General features: G+C 49.7%; 1 protein-coding gene across 2 annotated transcripts in view; it reads left to right on the plus strand.

The window, feature by feature from the left end:
* Positions 1-18,706, plus strand: part of LOC149465852 (protein-glutamine gamma-glutamyltransferase E-like) — a 94,974-nt gene extending 76,268 nt beyond the window's left edge. Inside the window, exons 12-14 of one of the 2 annotated variants that reach the window (XM_089673384.1) lie at positions 16,492-16,625; positions 16,714-16,915; positions 18,391-18,706. In XM_089673384.1, coding sequence (XP_089529510.1) covers positions 16,492-16,625; positions 16,714-16,894 — 315 coding nt within the window. In that variant the 3' untranslated portion in view covers positions 16,895-16,915; positions 18,391-18,706. Of the gene's footprint in view, positions 1-16,491; positions 16,626-16,713 lie in introns of both variants that reach the window. The other variant, XM_089673383.1, reaches the window with a different exon arrangement.
* Positions 18,707-18,979: the final 273 nt, after the last annotated feature.

Consider the following 18,979-nt stretch of genomic DNA (forward strand, 5'->3'; position numbering starts at 1 on the left):
AGTCTGCACAGCAATGTCAGTAAGGCTCAGTCAGGGTAGCATAGGTTCTATAAAACACTCTATCAACAGAGTCAAGCTTTAGTAAAACTGTACAGAATGCAGCTAGGTGGGATTATCCTCATAGACAGTGTTCAACACAGTAAAGTCAAGGTTATCGCTCATAACAAAGATGCACAGTTGGAGGCATCCAAGGCCCAAAGATGAAGTGCCATCCCATCTGCAGTATTCTGGTATTAGTTGACATGCTGCATCCAATTAGGCTCTGGCCCAACTGACCACATGCTGGTACTGTCAATGGACAGCCTCTCCAGATTACTTGCCTAGTTAGATCTGCCAGGTGTAACCTCTCCGAGATGCTGAGGGAGGAAAACGCAGAAATGTATCTTCTCTGGGTGTGCAGGAAACCAGAAATTTGGGGTAAAAGGAGTTAGAGGGGCCTGTGTCTGTATCTAAACCTGGTGAGTCAATGGGTACTCTGCTATACCATACTCTGCCTTCTCACAGGATCTGGGATCCTCACCTTTCCAAGGACCCCAGTAGAAGGTCCAGCAAGATCAACTTTTGCCTAGGCAAGCATCCTTGATATGGGATGTAAGATATTTTTTTCTTCTTCCATTTTTTTTCTTTTTAACCTAACATTTTTTTTTTTAACGCAGGGTTGGTCTAATAAATTGGCCATGCGTGATAGGTCCACACCAAACAACTGTTAAACACAACAGAATCTGTATGCAAATCTGAACTGATTTTATTTACATTGTATTTACTTTGTAATTAGTAATTGTGGAATTCACATTAAGGCCCTTTGAAAAGACACATGGGCACTGTTTGTGTCTTGAGAAAAAGAGGATTAAGTTTAAAGGATACAAAGGATTTTTTTAACCATAAATACTATGAAAATAAGGAATAGTAGCTGGATCAGAAATAATTTTTTTCCCAATCACAGCAAATACTTTATAAGAGGTTTTTTTTCAACTGCAGTTTTAAGGTTCTAAGTAGAGATGAGCGAATCGAAGTAGGCGAAGTGGAATTCGTTTCGAATATTGGAAAATTTTCGATTCGCGCCGAATCCGAAAAATAGCATACTTCGGATGCGCGAATCAAAATTTTTCCTAAAATAGCGGCGACATGTGCGGCGACGGAGCGGGGATGTCTGGGAAGGCGCGCAGACAAGGCGCGCTGACCCATAATGCATTCATTAATGACATGTGATCGCATTAGCCAATCAGCAGCCAGCCAGCCAGCCAGCACTGTGTAATGGTCGAGCTATAAATGGCGGCCATTTTAGAATTCTGCATTTGCCTCCAGTCATTCAAGAGAGGCAGACCGCTCTGTATTGGGGACAGAGTTAGGGCCACAGAAACGTTACTTAGGGACAGAGAAACGTTACTTAGGGACAGAGAAACATTACTCAGGGACACAGAATTGTTACTGAGGGCCACAGAATCGTTACTTAGGGCCACAGAAACGCTAGTTAGGGCCACAGAATTGTTACTCAGGGACAGACACAGAATTGTTACTGAGGGCCACAGAATTGTTACTGAGGGCCACAGAAACGTTACTTAGGGACACAGAATTGTTACTGAGGGCCACAGAACTGTTACTTAGGGCCACAGAAACGTTAGTTAGGGCCACAGAATTGTTACTCAGGGACAGACACAGAATTGTTACTGAGGGCCACAGAATTGTTACTGAGGGCCACAGAAACAATACTCAGGGACACAGAATTGTTACTGAGGGCCACAGAACTGTTACTTAGGGCCACAGAAACGTTAGTTAGGGCCACAGAATTGTTACTCAGGGACAGACACAGAATTGTTACTGAGGGCCACAGAACCGTTACTTAGGGCCACAGAAATGTTACTCAGGGACACAGAATTGTTACTGAGGGCCACAGAATTGTTACTGAGGGCCACAGAATTGTTACTGAGGGCCACAGAAACGTTACTCAGGGACACAGAATTGTTACTGAGGGCCACAGAACTGTTACTTAGGGCCACAGAAATGTTAGTTAGGGCCACAGAATTGTTACTCAGGGACAGACACAGAATTGTTACTGAGGGCCACAGAATTGTTACTGAGGGCCACAGAAACGTTACTCAGGGACACAGAATTGTTACTGAGGGCCACAGAACTGTTACTTAGGGCCACAGAAACGTTAGTTAGGGCCACAGAATTGTTACTCAGGGACAGACACAGAATTGTTACTGAGGGCCACAGAGCCGTTACTTAGGGCCACAGAAACGTTACTCAGGGACACAGAATTGTTACTGAGGGCCACAGAACTGTTACTTAGGGCCACAGAAACGTTACTTAGGGCCACAGAATTGTTACTCAGGGACAGACACAGAATTGTTACTGAGGGACACAGAATTGTTACTGAGGACCACAGAACCGTTACTTAGGGCCACAGAAACGCTACTCAGGGACACAGAATTGTTACTTAGGGCCACAGAACCGTTACTTAGGGCCACAGAATTGTTACTCAGGGACAGACACAGAATTGTTACTGAGGGACACAGAATTGTTACTGAGGGCCACAGAACCGTTACTTAGGGCCACAGAAACGCTACTCAGGGACACAGAATTGTTACTGAGGGCCACAGAACCATTACTTAGGGCCACAGAATTGTTACTCAGGGACAGACACAGAATTGTTACTGAGGGACACAGAATTGTTACTGAGGGCCACAGAACCGTTACTTAGGGCCACAGAATTGTTACTCAGGGACACAGAATTGTTACTGAGGGCCACAGAACCGTTACTTAGGGCCACAGAATTGTTACTCAGGGACAGACACAGAATTGTTACTGAGGGACACAGAATTGTTACTGAGGGCCACAGAACCGTTACTTAGGGCCACAGAAACGTTACTCAGGGACACAAAATTGTTACTGAGTGCCACAGAACCGTTACTTAGGGCCACAGAATTGTTATTCAGGGACAGACACAGAATTGTTACTGAGGGACACAGAATTGTTACTGAGGGCCACAGAACCGTTACTTAGGGCCACAGAAATGTTACTCAGGGACACAGAATTGTTACTGAGGGCCACAGAACTGTTACTTAGGGCCACAGAAACATTAGTTAGGGCCACAGAATTGTTACTCAGGGACAGACACAGAATTGTTACTGAGGGACACAGAATTGTTACTGAGGGCCACAGAACCGTTACTTAGGGCCACAGAATTGTTACTCAGGGACACAGAATTGTTACTGAGGGCTACATAACCGTTACTTAGGGCCACAGAATTGTTACTCAGGGACAGACACAGAATTGTTACTGAGGGACACAGAATTGTTACTGAGGGCCACAGAACCGTTACTTAGGGCCACAGAAACGCTACTCAGGGACACAGAATTGTTACTGAGGGCCACAGAACCGTTACTTAGGGCCACAGAATTGTTACTCAGGGAGAGACACAGAATTGTTACTGAGGGACACAGAATTGTTACTGAGGGCCACAGAACCGTTACTTAGGGCCACAGAATTGTTACTCAGGGACACAGAATTGTTACTTAGGGCCACATAACCGTTACTTAGGGCCACAGAATTGTTACTCAGGGACAGACACAGAATTGTTACTGAGGGACACAGAATTGTTACTGAGGGCCACAGAACCGTTACTTAGGGCCACAGAAACGCTACTCAGGGACACAGAATTGTTACTGAGGGCCACAGAACCGTTACTTAGGGCCACAGAATTGTTACTCAGGGACACAGAATTGTTACTGAGGGCCACAGAACCGTTACTTAGGGCCACAGAATTGTTACTCAGGGACAGACACAGAATTGTTACTGAGGGACACAGAATTGTTACTGAGGGCCACAGAACCGTTACTTAGGGCCACAGAAACGCTACTCAGGGACACAGAATTGTTACTGAGGGCCACAGAACCGTTACTTAGGGCCACAGAATTGTTACTCAGGGACAGACACAGAATTGTTACTGAGGGACACAGAATTGTTACTGAGGGCCACAGAACCGTTACTTAGGGCCACAGAAACGCTACTCAGGGACACAGAATTGTTACTGAGGGCCACAGAACCGTTACTTAGGGCCACAGAATTGTTACTCAGGGACAGACACAGAATTGTTACTGAGGGACACAGAATTGTTACTGAGGGCCACAGAACCGTTACTTAGGGCCACAGAATTGTTACTCAGGGACAGACACAGAATTGTTACTGAGGGACACAGAATTGTTACTGAGGGCCACAGAACCATTACTTAGGGCCACAGAAACGCTACTCAGGGACACAGAATTGTTACTGAGGGCCACAGAACCGTTACTTAGGGCCACAGAATTGTTACTCAGGGACAGACACAGAATTGTTACTGAGGGACACAGAATTGTTACTGAGGGCCACAGAACCGTTACTTAGGGCCACAGAATTGTTACTCAGGGACACAGAATTGTTACTGAGGGCCACAGAACCGTTACTTAGGGCCACAGAATTGTTACTCAGGGACAGACACAGAATTGTTACTGAGGGACACAGAATTGTTACTGAGGGCCACAGAACCGTTACTTAGGGCCACAGAAACGTTACTCAGGGACACAGAATTGTTACTGAGAGAAACAGAATTGTTACTCAGGGCCACAGAATTGTTACTCAGGGACAGACACAGAATTGTTACTCAGGGACACAGAATTGTTGAATTAAAGAGTATGTCAGACAACATGCAGAGGAGTGGCAGAGGTGGCAATGTTTTAGGAGCGAGCAGACGTGGCAGCAGAGGAAGGGGTCGAGGCAGCACTAGTCGCAGCCAGAGGCCAGTGCTCCCGGTGTCATCCAGCGGTCGTGTCTCCACCGACAACCCTGCCGTCATCGATTGGTTGGCTCGGTCGTCTTCCTCTTCCCAGGTCACCTCTGACACCTACAGCCAACGGTCGGTGGGTACGTCAGACACAACCGTTAGTTGGCATGGCCCGGGACCAAGCCCACTGAAATCACGTGTCCTCTACCTGCCCCTGTCCTTTGCTGTTCCCTCACCAAGCGAAGTATCGCATGCTGTGGGCTCAGCCCCACTGTACAGTGAGGAAGAGCTAACAGAGGGCGGTCAGGAACGGGGGGAGACATCCGCCTTTTCAGCAGCCAGGCGAAGAAGTACTGGCGAGGAGAGTGGCTCGGTAGCCGGTCTAGAGACAGGTCTGTCTCTTGACCCAGACGCAGCCGAGGGGGCTAGTAGTGAGGCGGAGACCGTACTTGATGATGAGGAGGTTGATCGCACTTGGCAGCCTCGTCGTCATCAGGCAATTTCTTCCGCATCATCAGGAGAAGAGGGTGCCAGCTTGGCAGCGAGCAAAACAGTCGGTGGGTTGCCCAGGAGGCAGCAGGGTCGCAGCAGTGTCAGTGGAGCCAAACGGCCACGGAGTAGAGCACCAGCTCCACTGCAGCCTACCACCACGGCCAGTAGTTTTGCCGGTGCGCACGGAGGAAGTAGCAGTCAGCCAGTGAGGAGTAGCGGGGGCAAAGTTTCCTACTCGGTGGTGTGGCAATTTTTCGTCAAGCCGCCCGAGGAAGTAAACGTAGCCGTATGTCGACTATGTGGCCAGAAAGTCAAGCGTGGCCAGGGGGCCCATGTTGGGACTACAGCGTTGCGTCAGCATATGCAGCGTCGCCATTTGGTGGCCTGGGAAAACCGTGATAAAGATACGGCGGTTCTGCCTGCCCCAGCCCCCGCTCCATCACCCGCTCCGTTACTTGCTCCGTCACCCGACGTCAATCGCCCTCTATCAGCCAGTCAAGGCTCCAACACCTCTGCTGAGGGGAGTTGTCGCTCGTTGGCATCTTCCGCTCGTTCAGATGCTCCTTCTCCTGCTACTCCTCTTCTCGGATTCCGTCAGCAGTCTTTCTTGGAATCCGTTTCCAAGAGACAACAGTTTGCGAGCACGCACCCGACGGTGCAAAAGCTGAACGTCTTCCTGTCCAAGTTGCTGGTGCTGCAGTCTCTCCCTTTCCAAGTGGTGGACTCAGCACCTTTCCGAAAAATGATGGCTTGTGCCGCGCCGCGGTGGAGAGTGCCAAGCCGTCATTTCTTCGCCAAAAAGGCAGTGCCAGCCCTGCATTCACATGTAGAAGAGATGGTGGGCCAGTCTTTGAGCATGTCGGTCTCTGCCAAAGTGCATGGCAGCGCCGACGTGTGGAGCTGTAACTACGGTCAGGGACAGTACATGTCATTTACGGCCCACTGGGTGAACGTGGTGCCGGCACAGCCGCACCAGCAACTTGGACAGGTCACGACGCTTTTGCCTCCACGTTTGCACGTCCTTGGTCCAGCAAACATGTCCGCCTCTACCGCCTCTTCTTCCGCCGTGTCCTCAGCCGCCACCCCCGTGCCAAGTCCCATTACCCGACCGGCATATCACATGTGCAGGGCGCAACGGTGTCATGCTGTGCTGCACCTGGTATGCCTTGGCAGGGGAGGAACTTCTGAGTGTAATGAACAGAGAAATCGACAGATGGCTGTCTCCGCGCAAACTGAAAATCGGAACCATGTTGACCGACAACGGAAAGAACATGGTGTCTGCTCTGCGTCAAGGAAGGTTGTGCCATGCGCCATGCATGGCTCACGTGTTCAATCTGGTTGTCAAGCGGTTCCTAAAATCCACCATCCCACTGCAAGACATCCTTAAAATGTCACGTAAACTTTGCATGCATTTCAGCCATTCCTACAGCGCAAAGCACACCCTCCTTGAGCTGCAGCGGCAGAACGGAATTCCACAGCATCGCCTGATCTGCGACGTTGCAACAAGGTGGAATTCAACCCTACTCATGTTAGACCGCCTTTACCAACAGCGAAAGGCCATCACCGATTTCCTGATGTTACAAGCTGATAAAGGTACTCCCCTGTGTAACTTAGATGTCAGCCATTGGCAGCTCATGCGTGACACCTGCCGCTTGCTCAGGCCCTTTGAGGAGGCCACGCTATTCGTGAGTCGGCAGGACTATGGGATGAACGACGTCATTCCTCTGTTGCACGTCCTGGAACAAATGCTGTTAACAATGGCTGGTCAGGGTGCGGTAGACGTGGCGCACAGATCTCAACGCCACATGACCCCTGTGGGGGCAGGACAGGAAGAAGAGGAGGAGGTAGAGGAGGACATTTGTGCTCAGGAATTATTGAGTGAAATGGGTGGTTTTTCCACTCAGCGGACAGGAGTGGAGGAGCAGGAGCATCTGGGAGAGGAGGAGGAGGAGGAGACAGAGGACCCAGACGCACCGTGGCAGTATGCTGTGGAGATGGAGGAAGGGAGTCCCTCGCATTCCTTGGCACAAATGGCCCATAGCATGCTCGGTTGCTTGCGTAGCGACAGCCGAATAATAACCATCAGACAGAGGGATGACTTTTGGCTGTCCACCTTGTTGGACCCTCGCTACCATTCCAAAATGGTGGCCTTTTTCACACCTGCTGAGAGGGAGGCCAAAATTTCGTACTATAAAAACCACCTATGTAGTCAGTTGGTCTCTGCCTTTCTGCGCCAACGTCCATCCTCAGACACTGTGGGCCCTGTGCGCTCGCGTTCCGCTGCCATGGCAGCAGGGGAGGGGTGGGGTGGTAGGAGCAGTGGCAGCTCCACCAGCAGCGGCTGCCTCAGTCTGCAGTCGATGATGAGTAGCTTTCTTCACCAGCGCAGTGAGGAAACTACTAACCAGCCGCAGCAGCAGCAGCAGCAGCATCAGGTGGACCTGGAGCAGGAGCTCAAACAACAGGCTTGGGCCTACTTGGACAGCACCCTGCCAACCGAGGTAGACAATCCCCTTGACTACTGGGCAACGAAACTTAACCTTTGGCCCCAACTAGCTGAATTTGCCCTTGAAAGGCTGTCATGCCCGGCCAGTAGCGTGGCATCGGAGCGCGTGTTTAGTGCGGCAGGAGGTATTGTAACTCCGCGGAGGACACGACTGTCCACCCAAAGTGTGGAGAGACTCACGTTTGTGAAAATGAATCAGGCGTGGATTAGTCTGGATTTCAAACCACCAGTTCCTGACACAACTGACTAAATCCGCCATGAATCATGCCCCTGCCATGTGCCACTTTCAGGTCTCCTCACACTGCTGGTGTGTTTCATTTTGTCATAGGGTGCTGGCAGATTACGGGCCTCCCATAGCTGCTGCCAGGCCCCTAATCTGCCATGGGCCCCTATACCGCCTCCTCATGCTGCTGCCAGGTCCAGAGTCTTTCATGCCATGTGCCACTTTCAGGTCTCCTCACACACTGCTGGTGTGTTCAATTTTTTGACATAGGGTGCTGGCAGATTACGGGCCTCCCATAGCTGCTGCCAGGCCCCTAATCTGCCATGGGCCCCTATACCGCCTCCTCATGCTGCTGCCAGGTCCACAGTGTCTCATGGGTCCCTGTACCGCCTCCCATTGCTGCTGTCTCCATCGCCACACTCTGCCATGTGCCACTTTCAGGTCTCCTCACACACTGCTGGTGTGTTCAATTTTTTGACATAGGGTGCTGGCAGATTACGGGCCTCCCATAGCTGCTGCCAGGCCCCTAATCTGCCATGGGCCCCTATACCGCCTCCTCATGCTGCTGCCAGGTCCAGAGTCTCTTATGCCATGTGCCACTTTCAGGTCTCCTCACACACTGCTGGTGTGTTCAATTTTTTGACATAGGGTGCTGTCAGATTACGGGCCTCCCATAGCTGCTGCCAGGCCCCTAATCTGCCATGGGCCCCTATACCGCCTCCTCATGCTGCTGCCAGGTCCAGAGTCTCTCATGCCATGTGCCACTTTCAGGTCTCCTCACACACTGCTGGTGTGTTCAATTTTTTGACATAGGGTGCTGGCAGATTACGGGCCTCCCATAGCTGCTGCCAGGCCCCTAATCTGCCATGGGCCCCTATACCACCTCCTTATGCTGCTGCCAGGTCCAGAGTCTCTCATGCCATGTGCCACTTTCAGGTCTCCTCACACACTGCTGGTGTGTTCAATTTTTTGACATAGGGTGCTGGCAGATTACGGGCCTCCCATAGCTGCTGCCAGGCCCCTAATCTGCCATGGGCCCCTATACCGCCTCCTCATGCTGCTGCCAGGTCCACAGTGTCTCATGGGTCCCTGTACCGCCTCCCATTGCTGCTGTCTCCATCGCCACACTCTGCCATGTGCCACTTTCTGGTCTCCTCACACTCCTGCTGGTTTCCATTTTGTCATAGGTTGCTGGCAGATTACAGGCCTCCCATAGGTGCTGCCAGGCCCCAAATCTGCCATGGGCCCCCGTACCGCCTGGTCACGCTGCTGCTGGGTCCACAGTGTGACATGGGTCCCTGTACCGCCTCCCATTGCTCCCACTCTGCCATGTGCCACTTTCAGGTTCCCTCACACTCCTGCGGTTTTCCATTTTGTCATAGGTTGCTGGCAGATTACAGGCCTCCCATAGGTGCTGCCAGGCCCCAAATCTGCCATGGGCCCCCGTACCGCCTGGTCACGCTGCTGCTGGGTCCACAGTGTGACATGGGTCCCTGTACCGCCTCCCATTGCTCCCACTCTGCCATGTGCCACTTTCAGGTCTCCTCACACTCCTGCGGTTTTCCATTTTGTCATAGGTTGCTGGCAGATTACAGGCCTCCCATAGGTGCTGCCAGGCCCCAAATCTGCCATGGGCCCCCGTACCGCCTGGTCACGCTGCTGCTGGGTCCACAGTGTGACATGGGTCCCTGTACCGCCTCCCATTGCTCCCACTCTGCCATGTGCCACTTTCAGGTCTCCTCACACTCCTGCGGTTTTCCATTTTGTCATAGGTTGCTGGCAGATTACAGGCCTCCCATAGGTGCTGCCAGGCCCCAAATCTGCCATGGGCCCCCGTACCGCCTGGTCACGCTGCTGCTGGGTCCACAGTGTGACATGGGTCCCTGTACCGCCTCCCATTGCTCCCACTCTGCCATGTGCCACTTTCAGGTCTCCTCACACTCCTGCGGTTTTCCATTTTGTCATAGGTTGCTGGCAGATTACAGGCCTCCCATAGGTGCTGCCAGGCCCCAAATCTGCCATGGGCCCCCGTACCGCCTGGTCACGCTGCTGCTGGGTCCACAGTGTGACATGGGTCCCTGTACCGCCTCCCATTGCTCCCACTCTGCCATGTGCCACTTTCAGGTCTCCTCACACTCCTGCGGTTTTCCATTTTGTCATAGGTTGCTGGCAGATTACAGGCCTCCCATAGGTGCTGCCAGGCCCCAAATCTGCCATGGGCCCCCGTACCGCCTGGTCACGCTGCTGCTGGGTCCACAGTGTGACATGGGTCCCTGTACCGCCTCCCATTGCTCCCACTCTGCCATGTGCCACTTTCAGGTCTCCTCACACTCCTGCGGTTTTCCATTTTGTCATAGGTTGCTGGCAGATTACAGGCCTCCCATAGGTGTTGCCAGGCCCCAAATCTGCCATGGTCCCCCGTACCGCCTGGTCACGCTGCTGCTGGGTCCACAGTGTGACATGGGTCCCTGTACCGCCTCCCATTGCTCCCACTCTGCCATGTGCCACTTTCAGGTTCCCTCACACTCCTGCGGTTTTCCATTTTGTCATAGGTTGCTGGCAGATTACAGGCCTCCCATAGGTGCTGCCAGGCCCCAAATCTGCCATGGGCCCCCGTACCGCCTGGTCACGCTGCTGCTGGGTCCACAGTGTGACATGGGTCCCTGTACCGCCTCCCATTGCTCCCACTCTGCCATGTGCCACTTTCAGGTCTCCTCACACTCCTGCGGTTTTCCATTTTGTCATAGGTTGCTGGCAGATTACAGGCCTCCCATAGGTGCTGCCAGGCCCCAAATCTGCCATGGGCCCCCGTACCGCCTGGTCACGCTGCTGCTGGGTCCACAGTGTGACATGGGTCCCTGTACCGCCTCCCATTGCTCCCACTCTGCCATGTGCCACTTTCAGGTCTCCTCACACTCCTGCGGTTTTCCATTTTGTCATAGGTTGCTGGCAGATTACAGGCCTCCCATAGGTGCTGCCAGGCCCCAAATCAGCCATGGGCCCCCGTACCGCCTGGTCACGCTGCTGCTGGGTCCACAGTGTGACATGGGTCCCTGTACCGCCTCCCATTGCTCCCACTCTGCCATGTGCCACTTTCAGGTCTCCTCACACTCCTGCGGTTTTCCATTTTGTCATAAGTTGCTGGCAGATTACAGGCCTCCCATAGGTGCTGCCAGGCCCCAAATCTGCCATGGGCCCCCGTACCGCCTGGTCACGCTGCTGCTGGGTCCACAGTGTGACATGGGTCCCTGTACCGCCTCCCATTGCTCCCACTCTGCCATGTGCCACTTTCAGGTCTCCTCACACTCCTGCGGTTTTCCATTTTGTCATAGGTTGCTGGCAGATTACAGGCCTCCCATAGGTGCTGCCAGGCCCCAAATCTGCCATGGGCCCCCGTACCGCCTGGTCACGCTGCTGCTGGGTCCACAGTGTGACATGGGTCCCTGTACCACCTCCCATTGCTCCCACTCTGCCATGTGCCACTTTCAGGTCTCCTCACACTCCTGCGGTTTTCCATTTTGTCATAGGTTGCTGGCAGATTACAGGCCTCCCATAGGTGCTGCCAGGCCCCAAATCTGCCATGGGCCCCCGTACCGCCTGGTCACGCTGCTGCTGGGTCCACAGTGTGACATGGGTCCCTGTACCGCCTCCCATTGCTCCCACTCTGCCATGTGCCACTTTCAGGTCTCCTCACACTCCTGCGGTTTTCCATTTTGTCATAGGTTGCTGGCAGATTACAGGCCTCCCATAGGTGCTGCCAGGCCCCAAATCTGCCATGGGCCCCCGTACCGCCTGGTCACGCTGCTGCTGGGTCCACAGTGTGACATGGGTCCCTGTACCGCCTCCCATTGCTCCCACTCTGCCATGTGCCACTTTGAAGTCTCCTCACACTCCTGCGGTTTTCCATTTTGTCATAGGTTGCTGGCAGATTACAGGCCTCCCATAGGTGCTGCCAGGCCCCAAATCTGCCATGGGCCCCCGTACCGCCTGGTCACGCTGCTGCTGGGTCCACAGTGTGACATGGGTCCCTGTACCGCCTCCCATTGCTCCCACTCTGCCATGTGCCACTTTGAGGTCTCCTCACACTCCTGCGGTTTTCCATTTTGTCATAGGTTGCTGGCAGATTACAGGCCTCCCATAGGTGCTGCCTGGCCCCAAATCTGCCATGGGCCCCCGTACCGCCTGGTCACGCTGCTGCTGGGTCCACAGTGTGACATGGGTCCCTGTACCACCTCCCATTGCTCCCACTCTGCCATGTGCCACTTTCAGGTCTCCTCACACTCCTGCGGTTTTCCATTTTGTCATAGGTTGCTGGCAGATTACAGGCCTCCCATAGGTGCTGCCAGGCCCCAAATCTGCCATGGGCCCCCGTACCGCCTGGTCACGCTGCTGCTGGGTCCACAGTGTGACATGGGTCCCTGTACCGCCTCCCATTGCTCCCACTCTGCCATGTGCCACTTTCAGGTCTCCTCACACTCCTGCTGGTTTCCATTTTGTCATAGGTTGCTGTATGGCCTCCCATTGCTGCTGCCTCCACCGCCACACTGTGGCTCCAAACACTGGTTTTGGCCCCGTGACTGGCCAAATGAGTGAAGTGTGCGGTGATTCTAAGACGGCACTCATCTGCATGTTATACTGACTGACAGTATTATTTCTCTTCCCCAGCAGACTCCAAGGGCATTTAAATTAAAGGTACAGTGTTCTGCACTAATATTAAGTCTCTCTGAAGCCTAGAAACACCCTTTTTTAAGTTAAATTCACAGCGAATATATTCGACTCGAATCGAATATTTTCCACGAATTCGCCGAATCAGTCGAATCGAATTTTTGAATACTTCGCTCATCTCTAGTTCTAAGCATGCAAGGCTTTTTATTTATGTATTTATTTTGTGGTTGAACTCCATGGATCTGTGTTTTTCTTTTTTCAACTTGATTTAGAGAATTCTTTGCATCTCATTAGTGTGTAGAGCTGCTTGAATGATGCCCAAGGTTCTTTTCCTAGTAGTTGCTCTGCAGCCAGGCACACAGTCACAGTTACGCTTTGGCTCAATGAACAGTCCAGATGTATTCTTTTTGATGTTTTTATTTTTGGGTAACCTGCATGGGGATAAGGAATTCAAATGGGATGACACTTTCTCTTCTGTAGAACTATGAGCCAACTCCTTGTTCCAGTAAAGGGGGTGGAATAAGTAGGGTAATAACAATTTGAGGAGATTAATCATCCTTTCTGGACAGTCCAAGCAAACAGCAATGGTGTATTAGGTTTTGTGCTGCCCTAGGCAACACAAAAATTGTGCGCCCCCCAATGAGAGAGCGAGAGAGTTCAATGAGTGTGTGTGTGTGTATATATGATTCTCTCTCTCTCTCTCTCTCTCTCTCTCTCATTTCTCTCTTCCCTCTCTCTTCCCTCTGTCCCTCTTCCCTCTCTCTTTCTCTTTCTCTTTCTTCCCTCTCTCCCTCTTTCTCTCTCTTCCCTCTCTCCCTCTTTCTCTCTCTTCCCTCTCTCCCTCTTTCTCTCTCTTCCCTCCCTCCCTCTTTCTCTCTTTCTCTCTCTTCCCTCCCTCCCTCTTTCTCTCTCTTCCCTCCCTCCCTCTTTCTCTCTCTTCCCTCCACCCCCCATCTCTCTCTCTTCCTTCTCTCTTCCCCCCCCTCTCTCTCTCTCGCTCTCTTGCTCTCTCGCTCTCTCTCTTCTCTCTCTTCCCTCTCTTCCCTCTCTTCTCTCTCTCCCCTCTCTCCTCTCTCTTCCCTCTCTCTCCTCCCCCCTCTCTTTCTTTCCTCTCTCTTCTCTCCCCCCCCCTCTCTCTCTTTCTTCCCTCTCTCTTCTCTCTCTCTTCTCTCTCTCCCTCTTTCTTTCTCTCTTCCCTCTTTCTCTCTCTCTCCCCTCTCTCCCTCTCTTTCTCTCTCGTCTTTCTCTCTCTCTTCCCTCTCTCTTCTCTCCCTCTTTCCCTCCCTCTTCTCTCTCTTCCCTCTCTCCCTCTTTCTCTCTCTGTTATACAAACTTTGATGTAAGGAGGAACTCTGAGAAGAACTCCTGATATACGGAGTGACTATGTTAGGGACACCTGATATAATGGGGTTCTGTTTAATCACCCTAAACTAATGACAATATTCCTAGTTCACTCCTGCACCACCTCTGCACTACCTGTAAAATGCTACTCTGTGGTACAAAAGTGTGCCAAGTGAACAGGGAATACTGGTTCCATGCATCCCTGTCACACTACTGACATTATGCCCCCTGACTTTTTTTTACTGCACCCCCAAATCAAACAGGCTAGATCTGGTTCTGCAAGCAAAGCCCTTTCATTAAGAATTAAATAGACTGAGCTCTTCAGGACACTGAACACTTTGCCCCCTTTAAATACACACAGCTAACTCTCTAACTCCAGAAGGGTCGCAACAGCACAAAGTCTTCAGGATCTCTCCAGCCTGTCTGTACTCAGAAATGTCTTCAGACGATTGTCTGCCTCCTTCCAATGCCTTCCAGACACTTTCTCCCTTTGATACCAGACAAGATCCACAGCTGACAGGCCCCCCTCAGTCACCTCCAGCAACTTCCAGCAAAATACAACCCCCCCCCCCCAGCCTACCCAGTTGGGACCGTAATGATCAGCAAACATGTGGCAGGTAGCCTGGGGGGAAATCAGCCTCCCCAAGACTGTGATCTCCTCCTCAGGGGTAAGACAATACTGTTCCAGGTCTCAAACTATTTATACACTTTTCCAGACCCATTTTGTGCAACCTTTTCACAGGGATTGGCTGAGACAGTCTAAATATTCATGCTGCCCATTTTCCATTACTTCACACCTATGTTCCAGAACTATCCAGAGGGTTCTAGAAGACAGGAGGAGTAATCAAAAGGAACAAAGAAGGGCGCAAGGTAGGTGTGAATTAAAAAAAAATACTTTATTCAATGCTCTCTTACAAGTGAAGAAACTTGTATACTGCTCCAGTAGCCAGCAGTGACAGCTCTCTCCAGTCTGGAGGAACTGATAGCAGCTACAGGACATAAGAAGGGACCCATTGGTGGAAGGAACTCAGCAGCATTTCTCCCCTTGCTCCCACCAACTGACAGGAGATTGTGACAGGTACCGTGGATGACAGCTGCTGAGTTTCTTCCACCAGCGAGTCCCTTTTTATGCCCTACAGTTGCTATCGGTTCCATCAGACTGCAGGGAGCTGTCACCGCATATTGCCCTGGCTACTGGAGCAATATACAGGTTTCTTCACATGTAAGTTGGCATTGAATAAAGTATTATCTTTTTAACTCACACTTACCTGGTGCCCTGCTGTGTTCCTTTTGCATGTACATAAGAGATTTCCCAGATGCTTTGGTGAGAAGCCGCCGGAGTTTGTGTGTCCCAACTGTTTCACATCCCATCTGTCCATCCATCTATCCACTGCAGTCCATCTTATGGATTTACCTCTATTACTCTTATCCCTTTCTCTATTCCACTGCTGTTTTGAGCAAACCTGCAGCCTGTAAAACACAGAACAGAACTATAGCTGGGTACACACAGTCAGAATATCAGCCAGTTCAGCAGAAACCAGCCAACCATGTGTACAGCTGTCCTTCTGACAGAAGCCAGTCTAAAAACTGGCTTTTGTCGAAGGGACATGCTGGAAAACCAACGTCCAATCAGCGCTTGCAGCCAATGGCTGCGAGTGCTGATTAGTGTGTTCTTGGGGTGGGGAGGAAGAGGTGGTTTGGGGAGTTCTACTGTCATATAGAAAGGCACAGTGGGAAAGCTCGCTGTACTAACATTGCTTAGTTAGTGCAGCAATCTCTCGGGATGAACGAAAAAGAACTTTAAAGCGGAGTTCCAGCTGAAAAAATAAAAATAAAAGTCAGCAGCTACAAAAACTGTAGCTGCTGACTTTTAAACTACAACCACTTGGTCCAGCGGTGTCCTCACCACCGCTGGTTTCACCGGCCATCTTCTCTCCCTGGTATCGGCATCTATAGTGTGGGCACTCAGCTGTGACAGCTTGCTGCTTCACAGCTGGGTGCCCACTGCGCATGCGTGAGAAGTGCTACACTTTGTGAATGGCCCCAAAGTCTTCTGGGACCTGTCACGTGTCCCAGAAGACTACGGGGAAGGGGGGGGGGGACAACTTCTGCTTCCGATCACCTAGGCGGTTGCAGTGGAAGTGGGAGCGGGTACCTGTCAAATTTGGGTACCGACTCCCCAATCGTTAACGGGAAGCGGGGGACAAAGCATTAAAGCGGAACTTCCCCTTTTGGGTGGAGCTCCGCTTTAATGTGTGTACCAGGCTTAAACAATCGCAAACAGCCACACTGATTTCAGTGAGACAAAGTAAATTTACGTATCCTGGCACCTATATTTAAAAATATACCATGCCTGGAATTATTCTTTAAATAAAAAAACTGAACTTTGAAAAAGCATATGGGTGAAATCAAAACTGAACTGAAGATAATTACATCTACACTTTAATACTTGCTATCTAAGCTGCTTGTATCTCTTTATGAGCTTCATTTTCTTTTTCACAGATCCACTCAGTTGCATTAGTAAATAACCCTATGGAAGTGGTGGTCACTTATACAAACCCTTTATCTACCAAACTAACTGATGGAGTTTTGTCTTTTGGGGGCAGCGGCTTAGTCAAGAAAAAAATTAAGAAAAAGTGAGTAAGATCTCTGATATACACTATGATTATCAACAGAATAAAACAAATGACATATACAATATTAACACCTGATTCTTATTTTTAGAGTTCCAGCAATGGTCCCCAGAGAGACACGCAATATGCTGATAGAAATTACTCCTTCAAGAACTGGCACAAGGCAGCTTACGGTGCATTTTACTTCCAAACACTTTTCAGCTATTAAGGGTTTCCATACCATAAATGTAACAGATGTAGTTGAAGTGGATGACGAATTATACGATGAATGAAACAATAGCAGGCACCACAATGTAAGCTTGGCTTAAACTGACTTTTTCTATTCATTTTGTTAAATTATCTAACAGTACCTGTGCATAGGGAATGGGGTATGTTTGTTATTGATTCCACTTTCAAATGACAGCTCTAAAACAATACAAAGACAGCAGCTGTGAAGACTCTGTGTAAAAAGTATAAAAAGGATGGTGTCATTGTATATGGGCAGTCTCACTGTACATTGCCACTGCAGATCTGCCCTCTGAAGATAAATTAAAATTTTAAACAGAGTTTTTACAGCAGTTAGGGAATGATAGGGATTAATAATGAGGGAGCAATAAGAAGCAATGCAGTAGATATACAGTACCTAAATATTTCAGTATGTTTGGCAACATGCCTCACTGAATACAGATTACATAACCACTTGCCCTCCAGAGGATTTACCCCCCTTCCTGACCAGGCTATTTTTTGCAATACGGCGCTGAGTTACTTTTGTTTTGTTCCCACAAATATAGCTTTCTTTCGGTGGTATTTGATCACCTCCAAGTTTTTTATTTTTTGCACTATAAACAAAAAAAGACCAACAATTTTGAAAAAAAAATATTTTTTACTTTTTGCTATAAAACATATTTAATAAAAAAATTAAAAATCAATTTTCTTTATAGATTTAGGCCAAAATGTATTCTGCTACATCTTTGCTAAAAAAAATCCCAATACGTGTAAATTAAATTAATAGTTTTACATGAAATTTATAGCATCTACAGAGAAATACAAAGCAGCATGTCCTTGCTGACTTGAGAGAGACCTCTGTTGTTTACCGATGATTGCCGAGTGCTTATTATTATGCTTTATAATATCTTATTATTATGTTTTATTGCCGCTGATCAGCTGTAGCCAATTCCTGTTTACTTACACTTGAACAACATCCATAACTCACTCGCCCTTTCTGTCATCACCTCACCTCTGCACCCCTCCAGCTTACACCCCCAGTTCACAATTCACCCCGTACTAGCTGACACTTTTTATAAATGGCACGGCCATGCAGGGCTCTGCCCACACGGCCTCATCATTCATTCCCAATGTTCTGTGAATGAATAGACTACAAGTCCCAACAGCCTTACCTGCTGTCGGCTTGTAGTTCTCAATGAACCACGGCACTGTGGAGCGCTGTGGTAGTTCATTGCCTCTTCCTGCCAGAAGCATCGGCTTGCCCTTACAGGATGTGCTAACAAGTAGACACACTGACAGTCTAAAGGAGACCTGCATGGCACAGCGATCTTCTGATCACTGATACAATGCTTTCCAGGCTCCTACTACAAAAAATAATAAATGCACATTTTTTTACCTGCAAAAAAATGTGCATTTATTATTTTTGGTAGAAAGGTGAACTTATCATTTAAGTAGAGATGTATTCTTGAACCAGTAGATGGCAGTGTTTATAAGCTTGTAGCTGCATCTATGGTTAAATGCTATGTCTTTTCTCTGTAATAAAGTTCCTGTTTCCTGTTTGCAGAGAAGCAGCAGATAAACACATGTGGACTGTGCACTGTCTGTTCTGTAGTGCTATATACAGAATGTCTAACAAAATCTATGGATGTAGTAGGCAGAGTTTTAGCATATTAAACAAGCTCAGTTAAGGTGGGGAACACATGCTCCAGAGGATGTCCACTGATGATGAAATGCGTTGGAGGGGTTTCCAGTGATGTCATTTCTGGTATTTGGTGCACATGCTGCGGCGGCGCTTAATGGTTACAGGTGATCTGTACTATCACCATTGTAAGTGTATTTCTTTTGTCTTTTTATTAATAAACAATATTTCACCATGAAAAGCTTTCCTTTGTTTTCTTTCTGGGCCTGGTACACAATCCTCAGATTGTTATATGGGCATCCCGGAGCCATCCTAGGGACAGGATTGGAGGACATTGGATTCAAGAGACCATCCACTCCTGGGAGATTCATGCGCACTGCTGACTCACTTGTTCATGCAAGGGTTTCCAGTCTCTCGGGTGAGATTGGGAGAAGCCCAGTATGAGTGTGGGGGATCACGTGGAAGTGAGCACTGTACACAGATATGGAGTATCATCTTCTGGCATATATGCACA

This window comes from Staurois parvus, unplaced genomic scaffold (assembly GCF_062004578.1).
Source record: "Staurois parvus isolate SC_StPar_1 unplaced genomic scaffold, SC_StPar_1.0 ptg000137l, whole genome shotgun sequence".
Classification (NCBI taxonomy): Eukaryota; Metazoa; Chordata; class Amphibia; order Anura; family Ranidae; genus Staurois; species Staurois parvus.